At 37.8% G+C, this 27,188-nt stretch overlaps 1 protein-coding gene across 4 annotated transcripts in view; it reads left to right on the plus strand.

The window, feature by feature from the left end:
* LOC134660564 (fasciclin-3) overlaps positions 1-27,188 on the plus strand; it is a 219,973-nt gene that overhangs the window by 68,237 nt on the left and 124,548 nt on the right. For all 4 annotated transcript variants that reach the window (XM_063516337.1, XM_063516336.1, XM_063516338.1 and 1 more), the window contains exon 2: positions 12,072-12,233. In XM_063516337.1, the coding sequence (XP_063372407.1) occupies positions 12,185-12,233 (49 nt within the window). In that variant the 5' untranslated portion in view covers positions 12,072-12,184. The remainder of the gene's footprint in view (positions 1-12,071; positions 12,234-27,188) is intronic.

Here is a 27,188-nt window from a genome sequence, read left to right on the forward strand (position 1 = left end):
GTCTAGGATCATGTTTACGTTGAAATTATTTCAATTGATTGGCACCTCAAAATACCACAAATTGTATCAAAACTTTATTAATTACTACAACAGTAGGTACAGTGCAGTTATTATTGTTGAAACTTTGCGATAAAATCTTTTCCTTTGAGTGAGATAACCAAAGCCATTAACCATGATTATATCCGAAAGAAATCATGTCTCTTATTGTTTTAACTCATACTACAGCTGGAAAGGGATGATTACTTTGTTAAAATCAATGAATGACCTTTTGTTAAAATATCGATCATGCTTATCAGTACGTATTTTAAATTCTCGATGTGTTGATTTATACTGAGTAAAGTAAAATAAACAACTATGTTAAACAATTACGCTTTTTTATTAATTTAATGAATTAGGTTTTCACACCTGAGGATGCCGAAGACCGGGCAAAGTGGAGAAGGCTGAGCAGGAAAGCGGACCCTGGCGCTAGACCGGGAAAACGCTAGGTTGAAGAAGAAGAATGAATTAGGTTTTCGAAGTGTGTACCACCGTTTTCAGCACAAAGATTTAATTTTAAACGGATTTCATTATTTAGGTTTACAAAAGTGTTCTTTATTTCTTCGGAAGCCGTTCGAATTTTTATTAATAATTCTTCTCCAGACTTCACTGGTGTTGAGTATTCCTTCCTTATCTTTCAGAGTTCCAAAATCTTTCGGGTAATAACCCCCGCGGTGTATATAACCCTATTACCCTTTGAATGACCTTTTTCACGTTTTCTACAGCAATGCAGTCGACTGCAGCAATTTTGAAGCGCCACATTGCTACCGACTGCATTACTGTGGTAAATGTCAAAATCGAAGTTCCTGTCTGGATTTTGGCGTCCATTAAAAATAAATAATCAAAGGAGGTCATCGATCAAATGGCCCGGAGGACAAGCCATCGTTAACTGGTAGAGAATACCTTATGGCATTAAGTCCGCCTCTTGTACTATAAGGTTTTTCTTTTGTGCAATAAAGATTAACCACTTTATTCATAAACTTTACGGGCCTGATTTAGTTCAATTATGTTTATCCCTTACTTACAAATACATAAGTTAAAGTGACAGATAAGGACAAACGATTATTACTATTATTAGCTAATTGAAGTTTGTAGCGCGTTTATGAATAAGGGGTTAAAGAAATAAAATAAATACAGATGATGACAGTAATTATATACGCATTTTATTACGGAAAAAGATTTAATATTGGGTGTAAATGAAACGGGAATTGGAAATGTAAAATAAAATGATATTAAAATCTCGAGTGTCGGATTCATGTTTTGATATATTTTTTGTATTTTAATAATAGTTTGGATTTATTAAAAGAATGTGACATATTTTGTGGAGATTTCTTTTTAAATATAGTATTTGCAACATAGGTTATCACATCTCAAAAAATCTCTGGTGTGAGAATTCATGTAGAGCTCTCATACATTATGAACTGTGCTGACCAGACTATTTTACAAGCAAGCAGTAACATCAATAAATAGGTGTCTCATTTAATATAATCCGACTAAATTACATTTCAGCAACACCTCCATATTTCACAAAAAAAATCAAGACATTATCCAACCTATATAATCTTGACGTATATTATATAAAAGACGCCTGTACCTAATATAAACCGACCAAGTAACGAATTAGCTATACCATCATATTTAACAAACTAATTTATGACGTTTTGCAACCTTCTTATTTTGGCAAATATATTCCGACACAGCCGGGTGGTATTTTATCTGTCCAATCTCGGTCCATTGTGTATTTGCGTCTCACATTTTGCTTAATGAGAGAGTGAGACGCAATGCATATTGGACAAAGATCTTAAACAAGTAGAATACCACCTCTTTCATTTGATAAACATAAAGAATAATGACAAAAGACTATGAACTCTAACTACTAGAATTAAAGTTGAGTTTTACTAACGTACATAATTATCTTTAATGTATTTTGACTGATTCTATTTCAATTTGACAGAAGCCCTGCCGTATTTATGGTCAATAAGGTCTACTGGCCTTAAAATTGTGTATGAAATTACAAGCAAATATCAGCTTAAAGAATGATAGTGGTAACGTTAGTTTGGTAACGTTAGTTTATAATGTGAATTGGGTAACGTTAACAAGCCCTGCAATAAAAAATAAAATTACCGGTAAAATTAACGTTAACTAGCTAACGTTATAATAATGTTAAGTTATCAAGTATCGTTACCATTTACTACCGGTAATAAGGTATTTTTATGATTTTAACGTTAAGTAACGTTACTTTATAATGTGAATTGGTAACGTTAACAAGCCCTGCTACCAACGTGAGTTTTGAATGCCGACCGTAGATCGCCGTCGGTGTGACTGCGGCCGGGCGCCATGTTGGTTAATGGCAGTAGGCACTGGTTGATAATCGTCGGCTATTCCAAATGCTATAACTATTAAGTAGCGCGTTTTTTTAGTAAGTATTAGAAAAATGTTAAACATCTTGACGTGTATATTTATTGATAAACGCTTTAAAAAAATAACTATTATTTATGAAAGTAAAAGAATGTAAATTATCATACACGTTATATGATTCATATTTGATTTGATTTATTTTTCAAAAGCGTTTTTCATAAAAAAAATACACCTCAAGATTGCTTACCATTTTTCTAATGCTAAAAAAAAGAAGTATAGGTAAGTAAGTAGTAGGTACATATAGTCAAACACAGCTAAATCAGCATATCTATACCTAGTCTAACTAGTTTCATCTTTAAAATGACGGAATATTATAGACATAGACATAGAAAAACTTTATTAGAACCTTTTAGGCGCAAAACACACACGGTGTGCGTCAGCCAAGTTCTCAATACACATTATATGGAACCTGGATAAATGTATACCTCTAGCTAGGCTAGGGCCATTCGTTGCTGGATTCTGTTCAAAAGGGATTATGTAATTTTTTTCTATGAAACATCAGTTTTTTTTAGGTTGGCCCCATAGTCAAAATATTTAGTAAGACACACATAAACATACGTATATTCACTCCTAAGAGTATGGTCGGAGTTCGGACATAAAATGGTCTATGTGTAAATTTATAATGTGTATATGTTGTGTTTTATGTGTAATGCTTGCTTGTATGTTTGTGCTGTATATCTATGTGTTTAAACCACACGAAACCTTGGACCTTACAAGCGACAGCCTGGAAAGGCCCAGACGGCAAGAGAAAAAGAAGACGGCCATTGGCACGCTGGGCTGACGACATTATTAAAGTAGCGGGGGTCAACTGAATATGGGAGGCCCAAGACCGCACAAAATGGAAAAAGCTGGAAGAGGCCTATACCTCCAAAGAGGGTTCTGGTGAAATTTAGATTTAAGCATAGGTTAAGTTACTAATACTTTAATATTCATGTTATGAAAACCAGAAATAAAAGGCTTTTTTATTTTTTTTATTTTATTTATTTATTAAACCACACGAAATAAATATTTTTGAATTTGAATTTGAATAACAAAATCACTGACATCACTGTGTACCTACTACCTATATTGATGCGAAAAAAGGCAGCAAATAGTGCCAGGTCTGAATAACGCTGGCTTTCAGCGTTTGAGGTGGAATATGAACACGAAATGGAATCACGGCGACTGATGACTCACTTCTTTGTCCACATATCGATCGAGACGATTATGTTTTACGAGCTTTCATGTGACGCCGTACGCGTGTATTTGTCTGCTCCACGTGACCGCCGCCATACAGGGGGGACACATGCTCATGATTTTGAAATTTGGGATTTTTTATGTTATTTCTACTCAGAATCACGAGCTCTTTCTATCCTAATAGGAGAAAAAAAGTGTCCCAAAATTTCCATACATTTTTTGATCTTTCCATTACGTGACCGCCATACAAAGTCTATGAAAAATGGTGACGGAATGGAAATAAAAACCTTAGGACACTTTTTTTCTCCTATTAGGATAGAAAAAGCTCGTAATTCTGAGTAGAAATAACATAAAACCCCCAAATTTGAAAAAAAAGTGTAGGGGATAACAAAAAAAAACGCCCTTTTACGAAAGCGACTGCCATCTAACCATATATGAATAAGAACCACAAAACTAAAGCCACAGTCTTAGTTATCAAAATTTGCCCATCAGAAAAATTGGTAGCAAGTATTAGGTACTTACTAGGTAGGTAGGTAGCTAAAGTCAAGAAATATGTTAGGAATACATTTTACTATAGGTAGTTGTCCTAGATAGGTTCGAATCTTTTTAAGAGATACATATTTATTTGTGACCAGCGTACAAATTCTTTTTCCGTAGGTACCTAATGTTTAAAAAAAAATCAGTAGGTATTTATAAAATATTTAAATCGTCGTCTAAGGTAAACGCCCACGAAAAGATCTTTGTTAAGTTTAGTCTGGGACCTAGTCAAAACAACATAACGGCCATTTTTATATTAATGAGAAACCTCTATTACCAGTATGAAAATTTTAATATATTTCACTACACATGTTATACATGTCAACATGATGTTATACCGATATACAGCAAAGATATTAAACTCGGCACGAATGCGACCGGGATTCCAATTTTACACGCAAATATTCGCTTCGATTGCTCCAAATACTGCGCAGACTTGTAAAATGGCAGCCAAGTTCGAAACATACTTTATAGAGTCGTATCAAGTTAACTCGGCACAGCCTTTGCAATAAACAAAATTACTCATTTATTACTAATAAAGACTTACGGGCACCAAAAATGGGGCCAGGGCTATAACCACGAAAATCGAAGTTCTCAAATTGCGGGCATCTTTCTCTGTTACTCTAATTACGCCTTCATTGGAGTAAAAGAGAAAGATCCCCGCAATTTGCGAATTTCGGTTTTCGCGGTAGACCCCAGCACACTGGTGAGCACACGAAGGCGAGGCAATCGTGCAGTCCAGCGCAACTAGTTGCGAGTTGCGACCAATCGCGCGCGTGGTGTGAACTTGAAATCGTTGCAGACAAGGCATTTTTCAGACTGCACACATTGTGTCATTTTCTTTTACTGTGTTCATAATTTTATGTTTGGCTACTTTTTTTTTAATCGAGACAAAGGGTACACAGGCTACTTATTTTAAAAATCGAATGATGTTAGGGAGAGGACGGGAAAATGACAATGCCACGGCAAATCTCAAGCTAACTTTCGAGTCCTATATACAGTGTTGACGTTTGTGACGATGTGCAGTGTGACAATAAAACATTTTTTTTTAAGAAATTAACAGTGACAGGAGATTGACAGTGACATATATCGCCCACATCAATACTGATGATGTCGTCACCCAAAAGTCACCTTTAGTGTGAGATAACTGTGATCAATTATTTCAGAACTTGGCCCGCTGTTTACACTCACGCCCAACACTGTTTTATTAAAATGAATTCATATAAATTTAATTTAAATTTTAAACACTTTGCTCGAACAATTTGCGAGAAGCATAATTACTTTTATTGCTTATTTCAATTTGGCAATTAATTGATACTGGAACACTATTTATTGGAAATAAGTAATAATCAAAGGCTAGTGAAGAAAAAGACTGACAACCTCTATACAACGCGTTTCCCGTGTGCCTCAAGTCCTCAACACTATTGTAGTTGACGCTATTTGACTATTTTCCATTTTAGCTTTCTTCTTAACTATGAAAACTGTCACTTTATAGCTATTTACGACTTTTGAACGTAGAATTAGTAAGGTTGGCCCAAAAATTCCATGGCAAAGATTTTACCGTGCATATTGTTAATAATTTGAAGAAATGCGTTAATAACATATTTTGAATGTAACACGTTTTGTTTAAGTAAAGGATTGTAGGTTTAATATTTTATAAAAACAAATAAAACGACGTTTAAATAATAAAAATATTACTAAAAAATGTATTATAAATAAATGAAAAGTATGCAAAAAAATTTTTTGGTAACATATTTTTTGACCATCCTGTAGTGTGGTGTGGGTGGCATGGAGGACTGTCTGTCTAAATTAATTAGGTTCTTTAATAGATTTAATAATAAGATTTTATTAAAGATAGAATATTACATTTTGCTTCAGTGATCTATTGGAATTTTGTTAATTAAATGATTGATCGTCGGTTCTGGCCGTAATAATTATTAATTATATCTAACAAAGCCGAAATCTCATTACCTACGAGCAAATATGTAACAATTATGAATCGTATACGATTGTTTACATTTCTTTGCTTTCATAAGTAATATTGATCTATAAAAGCGTTTTTCAATTAAAAGACACGTCAAGATTGCTTACATTCTTTCTAATGCTAAAAAACGAACTATAGGCGAACTAATTTTCACAAGTGCTCGTATGCCAATGTGCGATGTCGGTGGAGGGGGAAGTGGCGCTGATCGTCACAAACACAGGTAATCTTATGGAATGTCCGATATTATAGTTCGTTTTTTAGCATTAGAAATAAGGTAAACAATCTTGATGTGTCTTTTAATTGAAAAATACATTTTAAAAATAAGTTACGGTAAATATGTAACAATTATGAATCTAATACTAATATTTTATAGTATTCTGCTTTCATAAGTAAGTAATAGTTATTGTTTCAAGTTCTTTCTAATGCTAAAAAAACGAACTATAGTACTAGCGGCAGCCGCTTGAACTAATTTTACTCCATAAGATTTAACGTAGAAAGTCCGACAAAATGAGGACAGCACCAGTCGTGCACGTAGCGAATAGGGATAGGGTCATATCATAACAGAACTGTGAAAGTGGTTTCATACTGGTTTCTGTGACTGTGGTGGTGGTGACCTGTAAAACATTGACTTTTATGAATAAATGTCTTGTATCTTGTATCTTGTATACTGCATTCGGACTATATTTGCGAGCATATATTCAGCACGGCTTGTCGGAGCTTGGTTTACTTCTGTTATCGACTCGGCTATTAAACAGGTTCAATGAACGGTATGCTTTGCCTTCACAGGTGTACAACATGTTGTACATACTATGTATAGACAAATAAATAGACGTGTAAAGTGTGAAGACAACAGCAGTATGTAAAGACAAGACTGAAGAAGTATATACGTATAAGACTTTTTGACTTATACAAACTAACTCCTGCCCGCAACTTCGTTTGCGGGAAATGGTGATGCCGATTGATAAAAACCATCCTATGCTCTTCCTCGGACCTCAAATTATCTCTATACCAAATTTCGTGTAAATCGGTTCAACGGTTTAAGCACTAAGAGGTAACAGACAGGCAGACGGAGTTATACTTCCGCATTTACACTGGCATGCATTTAGGTATTTTAGCAAACAAATAAGGCAACATTTTTGAAAAATGTAGGCAGTAAGGGTCGAACATATTTAAAATTACGCACCTCTTTTGAATGATAGTTTGGTTTAGGTTAGGTACCATCCTTACAGTAGTGTAGTTGTATGAACGCAATTGTTAGCAAGAAAATTTATTGATTTGATAGCTTAGGACTCTTAGGAGGGTCATAATGCACTTCAATTTGGACCTAAAGTTGTGAGATATAAACCCTAAGTTTTCTTCGAAATAAGTCTTATCTATTCACGACATTCACGTGTCTATGTGATAAAATTCTTAATTTTTAGTACACAAATTAACACCACAATTACAACTTTTATTTTAAAATCTGACCCAGACACAAATGCATCCAATACATTGCACAGCCGGTCTTACCGACCGTGAGAGATATCCTCCAGTTCGAGACAAAGATGGCTATTTCGGGAGCGGATGCGCGGGAGTGGGAGCGTCGGCAAAACATTCCCGATATAATTAACTTCACGTTTATTTTTACTTCGATACAGTCAGCAGTAAACGGTTCGTTTGTAAATATATTGAATATTTGTGCGTGATTTATTTGCTGGCTAAAGAAAACTTGAAGTATCTTCTTGATATGACAAGTCTCATCTGTTTTATTATATTACTAGCGACCCGCCGCGACTCGCACGGGTTAACAAATTATACATAAACCTTCCTCTTGAATCACTCTATCTAAAAAAACCGCATCAAAATCTGTTGCGTAGTTTTAAAGATCTGAGCATACATAGGGACAGACAAGGAAGCGACTTTGTTTTATACTAAGTAGTGATACTAGCTCCTGTCCAAGATTTTGTCTGCGTAAAATGATTAATTAAGTAGCGGTTTAAATGTAAAGAAGTAACAGACATAAATAAACGGATTTTTAAATCTATTATTTTAAAATCCCTTTATTTCTGACTATTCGACAAAAGTTTTAAAAAACTTACTCAAATCGTTAATAATATATATAAATTCACACGTTTTTGACAATCAATTCCGCCATTCAAGCCAAAACCTTCTTTACATGTTCATTCCAGACCTTGACGACGTGATTTTAAATATTATAATTATATCTGGAAGAGATCGCTCTTTAGCGTTAAGGCCGCCTGTTATTTACCTCTGTCTTCATGTTTTATTTGTGTTTCCATGTACATTTATTCTGAGGTTGTGCAATAAAAAGGATTTGTATTGTATTGTATCTTCTTAAGTTATTTTTATGCGAACGCTCCGTCTGCGTGCGTGTGAAAGGCGCACGAAAAAGCGCAAAACGAACTACACACAAGTGTTCCGCGCACGCTAGCACGCAAATCTCTTCATTGTACACTTGAGAGCATTGTAAATGGGTCAGTTTGCGAGGGTCATAATATTAAGCATACATCGGGGTTTTCGGTGCGGGGGGAACGTTTGACATTAGCCAAAGAGTAGGTAAGTACAGTCGCCATCAGATATATCGGAGCGGCCAAGGTGTTCACAATATCTGAACAAGCACTCTAAAGCCTTGGAGGCCTAAAGAGGAAGGTTTATGTATAAGCCGGAGTAGCTACTTGCTACTTAGTTAATAATACCTAGTTTAATGTTTTTCCCATTTTATTTATTTTTATTTCTAAGCTTTGTGATACCGTTTGCAGATGTTTTTGCTTAATACGAAATTAATTAATTTCACACATATACCTATATCATGTAAATTTTATGAATTTGGTCTCCGCGGGTGCGCACTCAGCCGAGCTGTGAAGTCAGTTGGAAAGCTCGATAATGAATGGGGATTAAATACTAATTTATTTAAACCCTTGTTAGCTTTTATTGAAAATATTAATGTAATTAACATAGGAGATAAAATACACATTTGTATTGAAAAACTGATTTTCAACAACAATACAGGATGGAACAAAAATAAATGGATACGTAGTAAAATATTTTTTCGGAATATTATCTTACTTACATTTTTATATTGTCACTAAAAGTTAAAACTATAATCATTCGTAGATATAATAGGTAAATTTTTTAGGGACTCTATCTATACCTTAAGATTTTATATGCTTTGAAATACTATTTAGTGGCTGTGGACTTCGGTTAAAGTTCTGTAGCTCGTATACATCCTTTTTTAAAACGAGTAGTCCAAAAAAACTCCATACAATTTCTATGTCGTTAGTTTTTTAAGTAACAGTAAAAAACGCCTTTCTACGTGCATCCTTCTACATCCTAAAACCGAAACAGCTTAAGTGCATATAATTATAATGTCGTATATCACGTTCTATAATAAGTTTGTAATAGAACTCGGAGATAACCGGTCCGACTAGTTGGAGGTGTCCGTCCTGTAGTTTACAGACACTTGGATTTCGAGGACGTGAACAAATACTGTTCAAATATTTGTAAAACTTGCTATTTACAGTTACGTATTTATATTTTGTGCTGCGTACAAATAGGTACGTTGGTACAGGACTCAGTGTAAGGGTAACATTCCGTTTCTGACCGCAGCTGCACTACTGGTACTGAACGCGTCGCTGTTACTGTCAATTTCCATAGTAAAATGAACAGTAGTGCCGCTGCGGTTGGAAATGGACTGTCACCTTAAGGCTTGAGTGGACGCTCGAAGGGGAGCGTTCGGCGGGGCGTGCAGCGTGGCGTCGGGGTACAATTGCGGCTCTTTACGTCAAAAACTAACCCTTGAGTGTTCTTACACCACTGAGCTTCCTGTCAACTAAGTACTTATTTGGCTGGCGCGATGACCCAAAATGAGTTTCGGCCTCCAACACAAGAGCAGGCCACTTTGCTCGCTCCAGAGCGGCATCACACCAGCCTTCGCCGACGCCGAGCTCACAGAGATCTGCCTCCACTCTGTCCGCCCAACTATATTTAGGATGACCAACAGGACGACGTTCAGTTGGTCGACCCAAGTAGGCCCTTTTGGCTGCCCGATCTTCACCCGTCCTTTCGAGGTGGCCAAGCCAGCGGAGACGATGCTTTAACCTCCTCAAAGGACAAATCCAAATTTTTTGACTAAAATTTGAACCCATAGTGTAGGAAATAGAGTTGATTTTGCGTGGTTTGAAAACTCAACGAAACAAAGCAAAAGTAAACTCTTTTCCAATTGAATATGATTCAATTTCACTGTACTGAATAATTACTATAGGTAGGGCCTTGGGCCTTAAAGTGTCATTCAATAGAACTTGCTAACTATGTAAACAAAAGTTACTAGTAATTTGACATTCAGTGTCAATTTTAGTATGGCGGTTTGTTTACATAGTTAGCAAGTTCTATTGAATGACACTTTCAGAGAACACAGCGCGCGCATCGTATCATTTTAACATAAATCTGAATATCAAATCTCCATCCCATTCCCATTCCCATCTAGCATTAGCCCATTTTTTCACCGAAACAATTCTGACCTGTGTTTCTCAGAAAAAGCGTGGCCGCTACGGAACCTTACAAAAGCGAAATGTCAACTTTATACGACTTTTAAAGGGACATATGTCGTTTTAGATTAGACAGTTGTAGCCACCCTAAAGTTTTCGGAAGAAAAATGTCAATTTTGTATGACACTTTAATGTACATACGTCGTTCTGGAATTGAACGTTGCGGCTCATCAGTTCTGGAACGCTTCAAATTGCCTAATCTGTGATTTTTATTAAAAAAAAGCGTCCGCGGCGAAGTGGGATCCGTTTTGTAGATAAGGGTTCCGTAGGTTTATGTTTTTGAGATAAGTTGATAGCTTACTAGAAAGTTAGTTGAGATTGTAGTTATCTGATAGTGGAATGTGGATACTGTAGTTAGAAGTTTATAACTAGACATACGATGAAAGTACGTTTCAGTTTTTTTTTATTACTCTTTAACGTGCTAGTGAAAATAAGGCGGTTTAACTACTTTCTACAGAGTTTTAGTTGACATTTTTTATTATTATTGGGAAACAAACAGCAAAAACAATGTAATTAAATACATACATGTGTATAGAATATAAGAGACTTTATATATAGAGTATACATAAAGCATTCAGTTTCAATTCTCAGGATAATAACATTTAACATTTTTGTTGCTCAAACTAGACTTAAATACATTTTTCACCTCAGCAGCTCGAACAAGGGTACTTTGCTACTTAAAAACAGTGAGCAAAATCGCATTTTGCTCACTGATGGAACAAAATGAGCAAAATGCGATTTTGCTCACTCAGTGAGCAAAATGCGATTTTGCTCACTGTTTTTAAGTAGCAAAGTACCCTTGTTCGAGCTGCTGAGGTAAAAATTTAATTGTTGGTATATCTTAAGAAAACATGAGTGAATAGAGGTAAGTGATAAAGAAGGAATACATTTTTCGGGTTCTCTAATATGTTCTCACTGCTGAGGTGAAAAATGTTGTGTACTACACGAGATCAAAGTTATTTACATCTCGTGCGCTTTTGAGTCCCTTACTACGCTCAAGATTCTAAATTAGATTCACTCGCTACGCTCGTGAATCTATTATAGAATCTTTCGCTTGCACGGGACTCAAAATAAGCACTCGAAGAAATATCAAACTTTGATCTCTTGTTGTACAAATAACTATTGGTTTAACTTCTATGACTTTGTAATGTAGGTTTAGGTAAAATTATTCAATTTTGACTTTTCCCAGAGAATCTAGATAGTGGAGTTGTTGACGCTATTTTTTTATTGTATCAATTTTGGCTTATAAACTTTTTTTTCATATCTCAAAAAAGATTTTTCAAATCTATTACTTAAACATTTTTTTCAAAAACAGACCTAAACACTCTTGCCAAAAGAACCCCAAAAACCTACATAACTCCCATTTTTTGTTTCAGAGTGCGCGCAGTGAGTGAGCAGGACAACGGAACCGGTCGAAGGATACGTTTTTTTTTTAAATTGGTCTAGTTATGCTGTGTTGAGTGTGAGTTTAAAAAGTTAAAGTTCCAAGATGGCTGCTTTTCCCGCGTTACTGTTGTTGTTCGTCGCCGTCGTTTCAGGTGAGATTTAGATTTTAATTAGTATTTTAGTAAATCTAGCTTTTGCCCGCGACTTCGTCTGTGTGGAATTAGTAATTTAGGTAGCTATTAATGCTATTATTTTATCCAAACTGCTTTTTATCGATTTCTCAAACTAACTTCCACCCCCTTCCCCCTTAGAGGATAGTTTCGGGGATAAAAACTAACCTATACTGTCCTTTCCCAGGACTTAAACTAAGTATCTCTATTCCAAATTTCAACTAAATCGTTCAGCGGTTTAAGCGTGAAGAGGTAACAGACATTAGTATGGATTTATAAAATTGTGCATTTTTAGAAGAAATGTTCATATTTTTTCCTCTTATATCATAAAAAAAGTCTTTGTTGGTATTCATATTTTTTGGCAACTGTATTATGATCAATAAAACTGCTAGGATTTTTCAAACAGCTGGCTGAACCTACTGCACCTTAACTAAGTAAAAATGTAATGTATAAGGCTAAAATGTGGCTTTCCATCAAATACGGGTCCTAATGCTTCATATGCATAAGGACCCAGGACCCTTCTCCATGGAAAGCCACAAATGGTCAAACTTATAGGTGAAGGTTTTTTGAAATTCATAAGTCTGTCAGTTGCATTCTTGTAACACGGCGCGCATCAGATCGTGCGCGGGCGCTGCCGAAACGTAAATATTTACATGAACATGACCGAGACATTGAACTGAAGCCGTCGGGTTCTGTCGTTAAAACGTTGTTACATAACGTTGGTGTTGAGGTAGGTATTAATTATTTTTCATCACACTTGTTCGTAAAAGGTGTTATTAGTGTTATTACACGTAGGCGATGCGGTCCGTAAATCCTAATATACTTTATTTGACGTTCATAAGCGCATTATATTTAATATGCCTACTTGAATAAACTATCTTTTATCTTAAGTATCTAAACCTAGGGCTGTAACCTACGTATGAAATCAGGCAGCAGTTTTATTTATTTCCCTTGTTTCCTAGAATTACGCATACAATCAGTCTATATGCAGGGGGGTCACCTCCCTCTGCAGCTGACTGTACTATTTGGAACGTTATTGGCTTATAAAGATATTCAATACTTACTTTTTTTTTATTACGCATTACGTATCTTTATTTAATTATCTTACTCTTACAAATACATTTCAACACATTGGTCGTTAAATTCACCATAAAAAATAAATTACAATTAAATAAAAACTAAATTACAACTACTTAACACAAATAGTATCCCAGATCCGATCCCTGCGGAAGGGTGCCCATAATGCTGGCTACATTCCACCGCTGAATGGCAACTCCGATTCTTTCCTAGCCAGCCCTAGGATCTCTGGTGGTGTCAAGGAGCATCTTCTTCAAATCTTTATACAGACTAAGCGCATCCTGACACCAAGGTCCCAAAGTTTCAACCGCAAACGCCGCAAATAAGGGCCACCCCACATCTAGCGTCTTTCGAGCGTCGGCGTCTGGTCAGCGCTATGGAAAATGACGTCGCTGCGCAGTTGCGTCGACGTTGCGTCGAGCAGCGGCCATAGAGTTGTAGACGCCGACGCTCGAAAGACGCTAGATGTGGGGTGGCCCTAAGCGGCCGTCCCATCCGCCAGGGAATAAGGGTCATTCCGTCGGGCCTCTTTCCATCGTCACGCACAAGACCGGGAGGCTCCAACACGGATGGCACGCCCACACTGACAAGGGCCCGGCGGATAACATACTTACTCAATATTTTACTGCAATTTCACAAAGTAATTTTGTACAGGTGGTAAACTTATAAGCCAGGTATTTGTGAACCCTGCAATATACTATTTACAATTCCAAGGAGAGGAGAATTTATGATTAATTATCTTAATAAACAATAATTAAAAGCAAATGTACCTGCCTTCAAATAAAATTAAATTTATGTCAAAATATTTATGAACTTGATTTTGACTGTACCTCTATCTAGCCTAAGGAACCCTAAAACAATACTCCGGAAGAGCGTGTTTACAATATTGAGGTGTCTGTCGGCGACGAGTACACAAAACACACACTACGCTCACGTGCTTCCTCCACACTCGTGGGACGATTCATTATGCCGGCTGTATACACGCGAGACCCTCTCGCCGAGTCTCGGCACCGGCCCCGTAGCCAACATGCCAATCGCTAACGCTACGTAGCGAACGAAACGCAACTGTCACTGTTGGACCTTGGAGGATATAATCAAACGGAGACGCCATGTCTGTAATTTTCTGTACAAAACAGTCTGCCGATTTTTGCGGGGGAGGGGAACGTCAAATGTATGCGTAACGTAAAAATAGCCATGTCAGATAAACGTCAGTCCATACATTGTGTATGACCGTTGGCCGCCTATTTTCGACAGAGGGGAAAGCCTGTTAATGGCTACTCCGTTTAGTTGTATCCTCCAAGTGGAAGACTGATAGAGAGACACAAAGCGATTCATCCGCTTCGCGCTTTTTAGAGTTCCGTACCCAAAGGGTAAAAAACGGGACCCTATTACTAAGACTTCGCTGTCCGTTCGTCCGTCTGTCACCAGGCTGTATCTCACGAACCGTGATAGCTAGACAGTTGAAATGTTCACAGATAATGTATTTCTGTTGCCGCTATAACAACAAATACTAAAAACAGAATAAAATAAAGATTTAAGTGGGGCTCCCATGCAACAAACGTGATTTTTGACCGAAGTTAAGCAACGTCGGGCGGGGTCAGTACTTGGATGGGTGACCGTTTTTTTGCTTGTTTTGCTCTATTTTTTGTGGATGGTGCGGAACCCTCCGTGCGCGAGTCTGACTAGCACTTGGCCGATTTTTGTATTCGTCATGTGTCTGTCTGTGATGTTCATAACAATTAAAATAATCGACGATGTCACAACTCTCCTCTGTCACAACTTACCTCGGTCTCCACAGTCCGCATTACATCAAAAAAGATTACGAGTAGCTAATTGAGAACCTCCATTTTATAGTGATGACCTGTCACGTTTAGCCCATTACGGTACGGTACTAGTCATTATAACCATGACTAAATACTAATTCGTAATTCGGAAGGTCAGTTCTAACGTTTAATGCCTAGCAGGCTAGCTACTCGTATATAGTCCTAAATACTAAAGTAGCTGTCCTACCGACGACATTGAACGAGAGCTAAGCAGAGTTTAGTGTTTTAGAAAAGTTTAAAAACTTATGTAAGTTTCCTTTGAGTTACTAAAAGTAAAATACCTACGTTTTTGTAAGTCTTAGGATTTTTTAGGACAGTAAAATTGCGCTTATATTGTACTGAACAAGTACAGAATAGAAAACTCAATCCATTCACCAAATTTTATCGAAATCTAAAAAAAAAATTCGAACACAAGATTAAATCGGGCCACATCTTAGTGTAAGTATAAGGCCTGAGTGGACGCTCGAGTTGGGCGTGTAGCGGGGCGGGGCGTGCCCGCTCGAAGCGGAGCGTTCGGCGGGGCGTGCAGCGTGACTGTGGGCTCACGCGTGATGTGAGCAGCGTGCATTAAGGCCGCTCCTATACGCTTGCATTTGTTTAACATGCACGCCCCGCCCCGCTGCACGCCTAACTCGAGCGTCCACTTAGGCCTTACACTTAGGTATTTGATTGCTAGTTGCGTTCTCGCTGTCGGTAGGACATATGCCTAAAGGATGCCGAGCCGTGTCCGGGCCCGAGCTTCCGGCGTTTACTTTTCTATGCCAGATGATCACGTGATGCTTTCCATAGAAAACGAAGCGCCGGAAGCTTCGGCCCGGACACGGCCCGGTCTAACGTGAGTCATCCTTAGCGCTAGGTTATTTAGGTACTAATTACAGTAATTACCTAAACTAATTATAGTTGGACCTAGCTAGTTGAATCATCGTGATTATTCATAATGATTCATGCTAGAACATAGCGATTGTGACCTATGCGACCACATTTTTGTTCAATAAATGACCACATAATTGCTGTTCAACTGAATCATTTCCTTTGTTGATATCTCGATGGTGGTAACTACACTTGGTCAACCAGATCTTGACAGTAGAAAAAGGCGGCAAATTTGAAAAATGTAGGCGCGAAGGGATATCGTCCCATAGAAAATTTGAATTTCGCGCCTTTTTTTGCTGACAAGATTTGGTTGACCAGCTATAGCATACACTACTTTTCATAAACTTTTTTTTTTAACTTTAGGGCTATTATGTTTATTTAATTCCTATTTTTCGGCCAAAAGAAAATCTTATCGTACAAAAATAAGACTTTTTTTTTCAAATGTTTGCCGATCTCTGGTATAAGTAGGTAACTATTACTATTAGTGCCAATTGTGCCAAAGTATTACTAGGTATAGGTAATAATATGTTAATTAAGGGCATCTAGTCAGCGCTATGGAAAATGGCTTCGCTGCGCAGTTGCGCCATCGTTGCGTCGAGCAGCGGCCATAGAGTTGACTAGGACGCCGACTCTCAGGAGACGCTACTATGGGGTGGCTTTATAAGTTCAGTAAATTGTAATTCCATCCAATTTGGTAGACTTTTTAACTGTAAAATAGGTTTAGGTTCCAATATCACTTATACGACACAGGGCTAAAGCTAGAGCTTATTCCAATACCTAGAACGTACAATACCTAAGTTAGACCTAGGCTAATCACTACGTAGCGTCATGCATGAATCAGTCTGAGTCAGTTTGGTCTAGGCAACCTACACAATGACCTAACCTTCGTGAACCTTATTACGAACGCATAAGGTCTATCTTTGACTGAGTTGCATAATCACTTGCAGGTGCATTGTGTCACTATTGTGATGCAATGCTCAATGTATGATGGGTTAGGTTTATGTAGGTACATACATTTTTAAGGTTACATTTAAATAAAGATGTTAACTGTAATTAAAACAGATTACTTTAAGCCTATTAACAGGAAATAACGGTCCGATTCGAAGTTTAAAACACGTCAAATAAATGTATTAGGTTTAGAAACGATGTGGACTGACATATCTAATCCATATCGTTTCTAGACCTAATATTTGACGTAGATATCTTAAAGTTCGAAGCCGTTAGTCAGATGTAAATGTCAGAAAAACAGACCGCATACATTCTTGGGCACAATGAGGCAAAATAAAAATAATGGAAAATATATAGCTACCGTTTTTATAGCAATGCAATAAATAAATACATAAATAAATTTTGACATAATCATGACAATGCAGAGTTAGCTTGGTCTGCCTCTAGAAACCTCCTTTTTGAAGTCGGGTAAAACACCTTGCGTCATTGTGAAAAGGCGAGTCAATGAAACCCCCCCCCCCTTCGACATCTGTTTTAACGGTCGTACAGCAAACTTGACCAATAGTATACCTTATGTTGTTGGAATAGAGTTCAGGATTGGTTGTCAGGTTGTATACCAGACATGCTCTGTTGCGTTCAAGGTGTTTATATTAAGGGTGCAAGGTTGAAGATAACATTTTTAAAGCATTTTAAACTTTAAGTCAGAGGTATAATGTTGAAAATTGTGTACGTATTTGTGGTGACTAGACTATAAAGTTGTGTTAAATTTAAATTTTAAATTACAATAACAAAAGCAGCCCTAGTAGCACGGTCGCATTTTTATCGTTTATCACCATGCCTGTCACGTTCTAACAAGTATGTTAAGTGTGAAAATGACGGGCATAGTGATAGTCGATAAAAATGGAACCGTGCTGAGCCCGCAGGTTGCATCTGTATATGTCAATAATGTTGTGTTGTTGTTAAATAATTTTAATAAAACATAATTTAACCTATTTTAACAAACGAACGTGCGTGTTTCTATAAACTTTTTTGAAGATAATCTTACTGTTTTTCTAGTAAAATTTATGTAGTTTCAATTTTTAATGTCAATTTGTGATAGATGTATTAATAAGAAAAATGTGTCTAAAAATTATTTTATATGTAGGTACATATACATAGAGACAGACAGACAGCGGGAAGCGATCAAGCGATTTTGTTTTATACTATGTAGCGATAGCGCGTGATCATATATTACTGGTCAGGCTTTACCTATACATAATTAATACATAATACATATTTACAGGTAAAACAGCGAACCTTTGTCTGACATCGTTTAAAAAGAGCCTTAAGTATCGAGCATTATTCTCCACGAGCTTTCCAAAGTTGTACATAGGCAAGAACTTCGGAACTTATCAAACAGTCATACTTTTTGTTTTCTATTAAACTTTCTTACTTTTAGCTCAGCTGTTGTAAGTTGTAACTTATAAAGGATAATGTATTTTTTAAACCTGTATTATTAAGCTGGAAACAAATTATCGGACGCGGCTGACGGACGCGGCTGACGCGCGCGACATAAAAGTGTGCACAGTCAGGAACATCCAGCGCGCCAGATTTCTGTCGGATGTCCGAAGGCTCAAGGTTACGCCGTCCACGGCTTACCTCCGATAGTTTGCACAGTTCAGTGTATATTCATTAAGTATCTAGATACCTATAAGTCGCGGCTGTGACCCGCGTCCGTCAGCCGCGTCCGATAATTTGTTTCCAGCTTTATTCTGCATTGGTTATGTAAATGTACACACATACAGTCAAATTTAATTTATGTACAGCGAGCTGCAAAATTGCATGGATACATTATCAAATCAAATTGTTGTCTGAAGCCCACCATAGTTTCAACTATCAAAATCCTAACCACTCAGCCGAGTAATGGGTATGCTGGAGAGCACGTCTCTAAAGGAAAGGGGCCCACTAATTAACAGTCCGCCGGACGATATCGACCTGTCCGTTAGAACAAAAAGTTGACAGTTCCGAATAACTGACAGGCCGATATCGTTCGGCGGACTGTAGCGACAGCGCCACGCGCGGCTTATTGCTAGCTATCAAAATTGGTGTGGAACGGATGTACTTTTAGCTACCTGTAGCAAAGCGACGAAATCCCGGAGTGAGCCACGCCCGGGCTCAGCACGGTTCCATGTTTATCGACTATCACTATGCCCGTCACTTTCGCACTTACATACTTGTTAGAACGTGACCGGCATGGTAACAAACGATAAAAATGCGACCGTGCTAATAGGGTTTAAGCAGAGATGCGATTTATTTGAAATACTTCTATTTAAAATGCAAATACAAAATGCAAAATACCTATTTTGTATTTTGCATTTAAATGCCTTTTAGTAAAAACCATTTTGTATTTTATTTGAAATACTTTTCGAGATGTATTTTGCATTTTTAATATTCATTTCAAAATGCAAAATACTTTGTGATTAAGTTTAGCCAACATTACCAGTCAAACAAAATGAAATGAACGAATGACGCTTGTATTGCCGAATTTGACCGATAGAGGCGCCTGCTAGCCATGCGCGCCCTTTTTAGGGTTCCGTAGCCAAATGGCAAAAAACGGAACCCTTATAGATTCGTCATGTCTGTCTGTCTGTCTGTCTGTCCGTCTGTCCGTCTGTCCGTCTGTCCGTCTGTCCGTCTGTCTGTCCGTCCGTATGTCACAGCCACTTTTCTCCGAAACTATAAGAACTATACTGTTGAAACTTGGTAAGTAGATGTATTCTGTGAACCGCATTAAGATTTTCACACAAAAATAGAAAAAAAACAATAAATTTTTGGGGTTCCCCATACTTCGAACTGAAACTCAAAAATATTTTTTTCATCAAACCCATACGTGTGGGGTATCTATGGATAGGTCTTCAAAAGTGATATTGAGGTTTCTAATATCATTTTTTTCTAAACTGAATAGTAACTGTAACTTCTAAAATAAGAGAATGATAAAACTAAAAAAAAATATATGATGTACATTACCATGTAAACTTCCACCGAAAATTGGTTTGAACGAGATCTAGTAAGTAGTTTTTTTTTATACGTCATAAATCGCCTAAATGCGGAACCCTTCATGATGGGCGAGTCCGACTCGCACTTGGCCGCTTTTTCTTCTTTGGTCAGAGTGCGCGTCTTATAGCCGTTTAGAGTTTAGACTCGCGGCTCGGCTCGCGGCGCGTCTCGTGGCTCGCCTCGACACACTCGCATTCGGTTTGTCATTCGGTTATAAACCTTTTGCCGTGCCGTTAGTGTTTAAATTATATTAGATCGACGAGCTTGCGAACCACGAGAGTCTAAACCGGCTATTTATGTCTGACTAGTGTCAATGTCAAACGAAAACGACGAACATTATCTATTCTATGGCTATTCTCATGATAAATACCTAAAATAAATAAAAATATCTGAGATTTGGTCATAAGGTATTTTATTTTGAAAAAGTATTTTGAAAATACCTATTTTGCATTTAGCATTTGAAATACAAAACGCAAAACTATTTGGTATTTTGCATTTGAAATAGTAAATCTGAAAAGTATTTTGCATTTTGTATTTAAATGCTTTTTTAAAACCATTTTGTACATCTCTGGGTTTAAGTGTATAAAGTATCGTTATTACCATGACAGTGCAAGGGAAAGCCGTTGGCCGTGCGAACCCAATCGCATTCTTTTACCGACGTAAAAAAATGGGGTCATGTTTCAATTTCGTTTGCTCACTAACTATTCTAATACGTAACTGTTATAACCATAGTAAGTTTAGCATTAACTTTATGTTGAAAAAGGCTATTAAAGTTACGTCACTTTGTGATAACCATGACAGTTGTAGTTCGTGTACCGTAACGGACACTTAAGAGTAAGAAAACGGTTCATTTTGTACTAGCGACCCGCCCCGGCTTTGCACGGCTGCAGGGCCGGATCTAGGGTAGAGCGAGTGGAGCGGCCGCTCTAGGCGCCGGATGGCAAGGGGGGCGCCAAAATGGCAAAAAAGACGCGAGTGTGGCGAGGGGGGGGGGAGGGTGGAAAATACGCTTCAAAATTTCAACGAAGGGCGCCAAAACTCGATTTCGCTCTACCCTGATCAATGACTTGGGCCGGCACTGTTGCACGGGTTAACAAATTATACATAAACCTTCCTCTTGAATCACTCTATCTATTAAAAAAATCCGGATCAAAATCCGTTGCGTGGTTTTAAAGTTCTAAGCATACAGACAGACAGACAGCAGGAAGCGACTTTGTTTTATACTATGTAGTTATTAAATTCCCATAAATGATGTGTATGAGCAATGTATAAGTTTAAAGTATTTCCTTTTTGATTAGGTACAATTTTTCATATATATATTCTTTGTACGACGGTAACGTATTGAAGGTAAAATAATGTAGGTACTTATTAAACATATTAGTACACTCTTTTCCTTTTTTGAGAAAAAATAAAACATTTCATAAAGAAAAACAATGATTTGGAAATATACGCAACAGACAAATGTATTTTTTTAGAAATATGTAGTTGTATCTAAATCTCATTTTAACTTTGTAAACAGTGAATCTTTACTAGGAAATCTTTGAAATCTACATAAACTTCTGTCATAATAGCCTGGCAAAAAAGAGTAGAAATTAAAAAGTGGCAATACTGTAGTTTCGTCCTTTTCAAATCAATCTAAGAAAAACGGGACGACACTACAGTGTCCATAGGCAACGGTGTCCTCTTATATCAAGGGGCCGTTTGCTTGTTTGCCACTGACGTGTTATTGACTTTATATAGTTGCATCACTCAACCCTTTTAGGTTATTGCAAGTTCGTGATTCAGTTGTAGATGCATATCAAAGTGTGACGAGTTGCATAATACGCTTTTGAATATGCTCTTCATTATGTGCAATAACTCTTTTATTACAGTCGCGTTACTTGCGTTATGTAGGTAGATGTAAGTAGTATCAGACCGAAGTTTCGGTTTCGGCAGGTTTCGGTACATCATACTTTAGCCGAAGGTTCGGTTTCTGACAAAAAACGGCTGTTCTTTCGGCCGCCGAAACTATATTGTCGTGTTGTCGGTCGGACCGAAGATTCAGTTTCAGTTTCGGCAGATTTCGGCTTAAAATTCATGTTTCGGCCGAAACTAGAGCAAAACCGAACCTTCAGTTTCGGTAAAATCCGGTTTTGCTCGGATACTATTGAAGGTAAAACGAAATTTGAAAAATATATCGGTATCTTCAAATGATGTCCATCCAGCTCCACCAGGAACATTTTTGAAATTCAATCTCAAGGTGTAGTTGCAGGCGTCTATAGGCTACAGATACTGCCTACTATCAGGCCGGCCGTACGTATGCTTGTTTACCACCGACGTAGTATTAAAAAAAGGTATGTAAGAATAACAGTTTTGAATGATTCACGGTTAGTTTCACTAGACTTATATCGACCGGGATATGAACCGTGATTTACCTTTTGTGTTGTTTTCGAGCTCCCGATATTTCGACGCAGTTACATGCATCTTGTTCACGGGTAACTGAAGATAGCAGGGAAATAACACAAAAGGTAATCATTTCGCGGTTCATATCCCGGTCGATATAAGTTTATGTAAGAAATAAACACTATATAAAAATTGCTTACTTTTTGCCGTGGGAAAACAGAATGGCAATGCAAAATAATAACTATACACATGTGAAGGTCGCTAAACTAAATACAATTTGTGGGTCTATGTGAAAATATGAGCAAGGCCGTTCAAATTATCAAGTGCAACCCAAAAGTACCTAACAAAAACCTTGTGTCAATGGCATAGTGTATAAAAGCTTCAAATCATTTTGTGTTACAACACGCATAATAATAACACAAAAGCAATTTTATATTTTGCGATTGTTACATTCATTATCATTCGGTCATGTCATGTCATGTTATGTTATATTTTTGGCGTATTCGCAAAATTTTAATAGCCAACCGAGTGGAGCGAAGGCTGCGAAGGTAACTTCTATGCCACTAGATTTATTTAATTTTAAAAGTTTAGGTACCACAGTTTTAATGCACAACTTTTTAATTTTAGAGTTTTTTTTTAAACGTTGGATTCCTATAAATTACGGAAAAAGTCGAGGCGAAACAATGACTACAATGAGCCATTTTTGTGAAAATAAATCGAAACAAATCATACAAATTTACCTTTTTAAATCAATATATACCTATAGTTATATACTCGTATGTATTTATGATTAGCAATGCAATTTTTTCATGATGTAGGAGGCAAACGAGCAGACGTATCGCCTGATGGTAAGCGATTACCGTCGCCCATGGACACCAGAGGAGTTGTGAGGGGGTCGAAAACAGACCCCCGTAAGGCTGCCGTTCCAATGAGGAGATGAGAGGAGATGTGAGGGAATCAACTAACGGCATTGGTGTAATCCACTTCTCTTTTCCGCTCTGCTGGATTACAAGACGCGGCCACATTCGGCTGTCAGTGTCAGAAGTGACATTTCTTCAACCAAAAACGTCAAAATGGTTTGGACACGTGGAAAGAATGAGTGAAAGAAGGCTGACAAAGAGAGTGTAAAAGGGAGAAGTAGAAGAGGGAGTTGGAAGAGGTAGACCTCGGCGGACTTTCTCTGATCAGATCGGGGAAATCCTGAAGAAAGGCCAGGTCAAGAGCACCCTAAACCGGCGAGCGTGTATGAGGAATGTTGTGAAAGTAACGGAAGCGAAAGAGGTAAGTATGTCAGGATCATAGCAAATGGAAATCCGTGGTCTCTGCCTACCCCTCCGGGGAATAAGCGTGATTCTATGTATGTATGCATTTATGTCTGTAAAAACGTCACTTTTGACACTGACATATCGGTAATCGGTATCGTATCGCTATGGCATCTGGTAAGCATTGTTCGAAATGTGCCGCAATGCTATTAGAAAGAAAGAAAGAAAATATGTACATTTATTTACGTTGTCTATTAGTTGTCTAGTTGATTCCTATTCCTGCCTTCCTCTTGCTTTCCAAGTTTGAAGGTTTATTTCGAATAGTTTATTCAGTAGTAACATGTGTACTAATGTACCGCTAGACGCACGCGCGCAAACAATGGCGGTCGACGACCCACTTCCACGCATGGCGACGCCTGCGCAGACACAATCGAGTGACCATCGGTCAACCTTGTGTGTCGGTAATAAGGTTTACAATTGATTGTTTAAAGTTAACCATATTTAAATGCTGGGTTGACCAATTCTGCTGTTTTCGAGCAAAAGCATTTTCACACTTTGCAACTTAGGGCCACTTGCACCATTCACTAACCCGGGGTTAACCGGTTAAACCTGGAGTTACCATGGCTACCAGAACAATTTGACACTGGGTTAACGGTTTAACCGGTTAACCCCGGGTTAGTGGGGTGACGCTTAAGAAACTATTATTTTTATGATATTATAATAGGCAAATGAGCATACGGATCGCCTGATGTAAGCAATTACCGGCCGCTCACGGACACCTGCAACATCAGAGGGGTTGCTACTGTTGCTAGTGCGTTGCCTGCCTTTAAGATGGGAGTACGCTCTTTTCTTGAAGGTTTAAAGGTCATATCGGTCCAAAAATACCGTGGGCGAAAGTTCATTCCATAGTTATGGAGGAAAAGGATATCCTTCTATAAGGATTCTGCAGAGATGTACAAAATGGTTTTAAAAAAGCATTTAAATACAAAATGCATAATACTTTTCAGATTTACTATTTCAAATGCAAAATACCAAATAGTTTTGCGTTTTGTATTTCAAATGCTAAATGCAAAATAGGTATTTTCAAAATGCTTTTTCAAAATAAAATACCTTTTGACCAAATCTCAGATATTTTTGTTTATTTTAGGTATTTATCATGAGAATAGCCATAGAATAGATAATGTTTGTCATTTTCGTTTCACATTGACACTAGTCAGACATAATAGCCGGTTTAGACTCTCGTGGCTCGCAAGCTCGTCGAGCTAATATAATTTAAACACTAACGGCACGGCATAAGGTTTATAACCGAATGACAAGCCGAATGCGAGTGTGTCGAGGCGAGCCACGAGACGCGCGGGGAGCCGAGCCGCGAGTCTAAACGGCTACATAGAGAAATAAGTAAGACAAGAGTGCTCACTCCATACATCAGTTCAGACTATTAATTTCAGTGTCTACATCTAGCATCGAGTAGCGGAACTATCAGTACTGCTACTTGACAATAGATGTCGCACCGACTGGAAAGTCTTATCTCAACAGCATAAGACTTTCCGGTCGGTGCTACATCTATTGTCAAGTAGCAGTACTGATAGTTCCGCTACTCGATACTAGATAGTCTTTTTGGTACTAAAACTGATGTATGGAGTGAGCACTCTATGTATTTTTTTTTCTCTATGACGGCTATAAGGCGCGCACTCTGACCAAAGAAAAAAACCGGCCAAGTGCGAGTCGGACTCGCGCACGGAGGGTTCCGCACCATCAACAAAAAATAGAGCAAAACAAGCAAAAAAACGGTCACCCATCCAAGTACTGACCCCGCCCGACGTTGCTTAACTTCGGTCAAAAATCACGTTTGTTGTATGGGAGCCCCACTTAAATCTTTATTTTATTCTGTTTTTTGTATTTGTTGTTATAGCGGCAACAGAAATACATCATCTGTGAAAATTTCAACTGTCTAGCTATCATGGTTCGTGAGATACAGCCTGGTGACAGACGGACGGACGGACGGACGGACGGACGGACGGACGGACGGACGGACGGACGGACGGACGGACGGACGGACGGACGGACGGACGGACGGACGGACAGCGGAGTCTTAGTAATAGGGTCCCGTTTTTACCATTTGGGTACGGAACCCTAAAAAAGGGCGCGCATGGCTAGCAGACGCCTCTATCGGTCAAATTCGGCAATACAAGCGTTATTCGTTCATTTCATTTTGTTTGACTGGTAATGTTGGCTAAACTTAATCACAAAGTATTTTGCATTTTGAAATGAATATTAAAAATGCAAAATACATCTCGAAAAGTATTTCAAATAAAATACAAAATGGTTTTTACTAAAAGGCATTTAAATGCAAAATACAAAATAGGTATTTTGCATTTTGTATTTGCATTTTAAATAGAAGTATTTCAAATAAATCGCATCTCTGGGATTCTGACTTTTGCAACTTAGCAAACCTCTTACGGATCATCTCATCAGATACAAAGACTAATAGAAAAAACTCACTGCCGGAACAGTTTCCTACTTTCGGTAGCCAATCGTACTACATAAAACCACGGAACCAATGACTTCAGGTCATCAAGACTATCAGGAGCTTGCGTTACCGGTGACGGACCGGCGCAGGTACCGCTAACGCAAGCTCCTGATGATGCTACTTGGTACGGAGTGAAACATATCGAGCGTTTTCGACTTAAAATACGTGAGTGACCCGTTTTTAATTATATATTTAATGTCTGTGTCTTACGCGAGTTTTGTTATAAAAATATTACTTTGTTTAAATAAGCCTAAACCTAAGCTTGGCTATATCCTACATACATAACATACATCAGTCAATTCGCTCTTCAAGCTACGAATCGAACTCAATGTCAGATCCAATTTAGTGTAAGCATCTACCCAATTGGAAGCAAATACCTCAGCTGGATAGTCTACTGGGAGAAATCTCCGGCTGTCACGTATTCCGTTTTTTCAACAAATAGCCGTAACAGGAATCTGCGACAAATTTCCGATACAGTTCGAACGCGTTTCCACTGCACTATGGGGAACATTTTATCGCTCCAGTTTGGAAATGCAGACGGATGGCAAAGTTGCAATTTATACACATAAATTGCAACTTTGCCCGCTAGCCCGCCCCGGCTTCGCACGGGTTAACAAATTACACATAACCCTTCCTCTTGTATCACTCTATCTATAAAAAAAACACATCAAAATCCGTTGCGTAGTTTTATATATCTAAGCATACATAGGGACAAACAAACAGCGGGATGCAATTTTGTTTTATACTAAGTATGTAGTGATATTAAAGATTAATTGTTAATTGCCGCTACCTAGGTTGTCTGGAAGAGATCGCTATTAGCCGGCCGACCTCCTGTTGTTTACTTCTAGTTCAGTTGCTGTCCAATAAAGCCTATTAATTAACCTTTAGCCGCTCAGAGACCTATAAAATGGTCTCCTGTTCCATTCTAATTTGAACTTTGTGTTGACAAAATAAAATTTCATTTTGCTTGGCAAGGTTTGACGTATGGGCGGCTTGAGGTTAAAGAGTA

Source organism: Cydia amplana, chromosome 27 (genome assembly GCF_948474715.1).
Source record: "Cydia amplana chromosome 27, ilCydAmpl1.1, whole genome shotgun sequence".
In the NCBI taxonomy this organism is placed as follows: Eukaryota; Metazoa; Arthropoda; class Insecta; order Lepidoptera; family Tortricidae; genus Cydia; species Cydia amplana.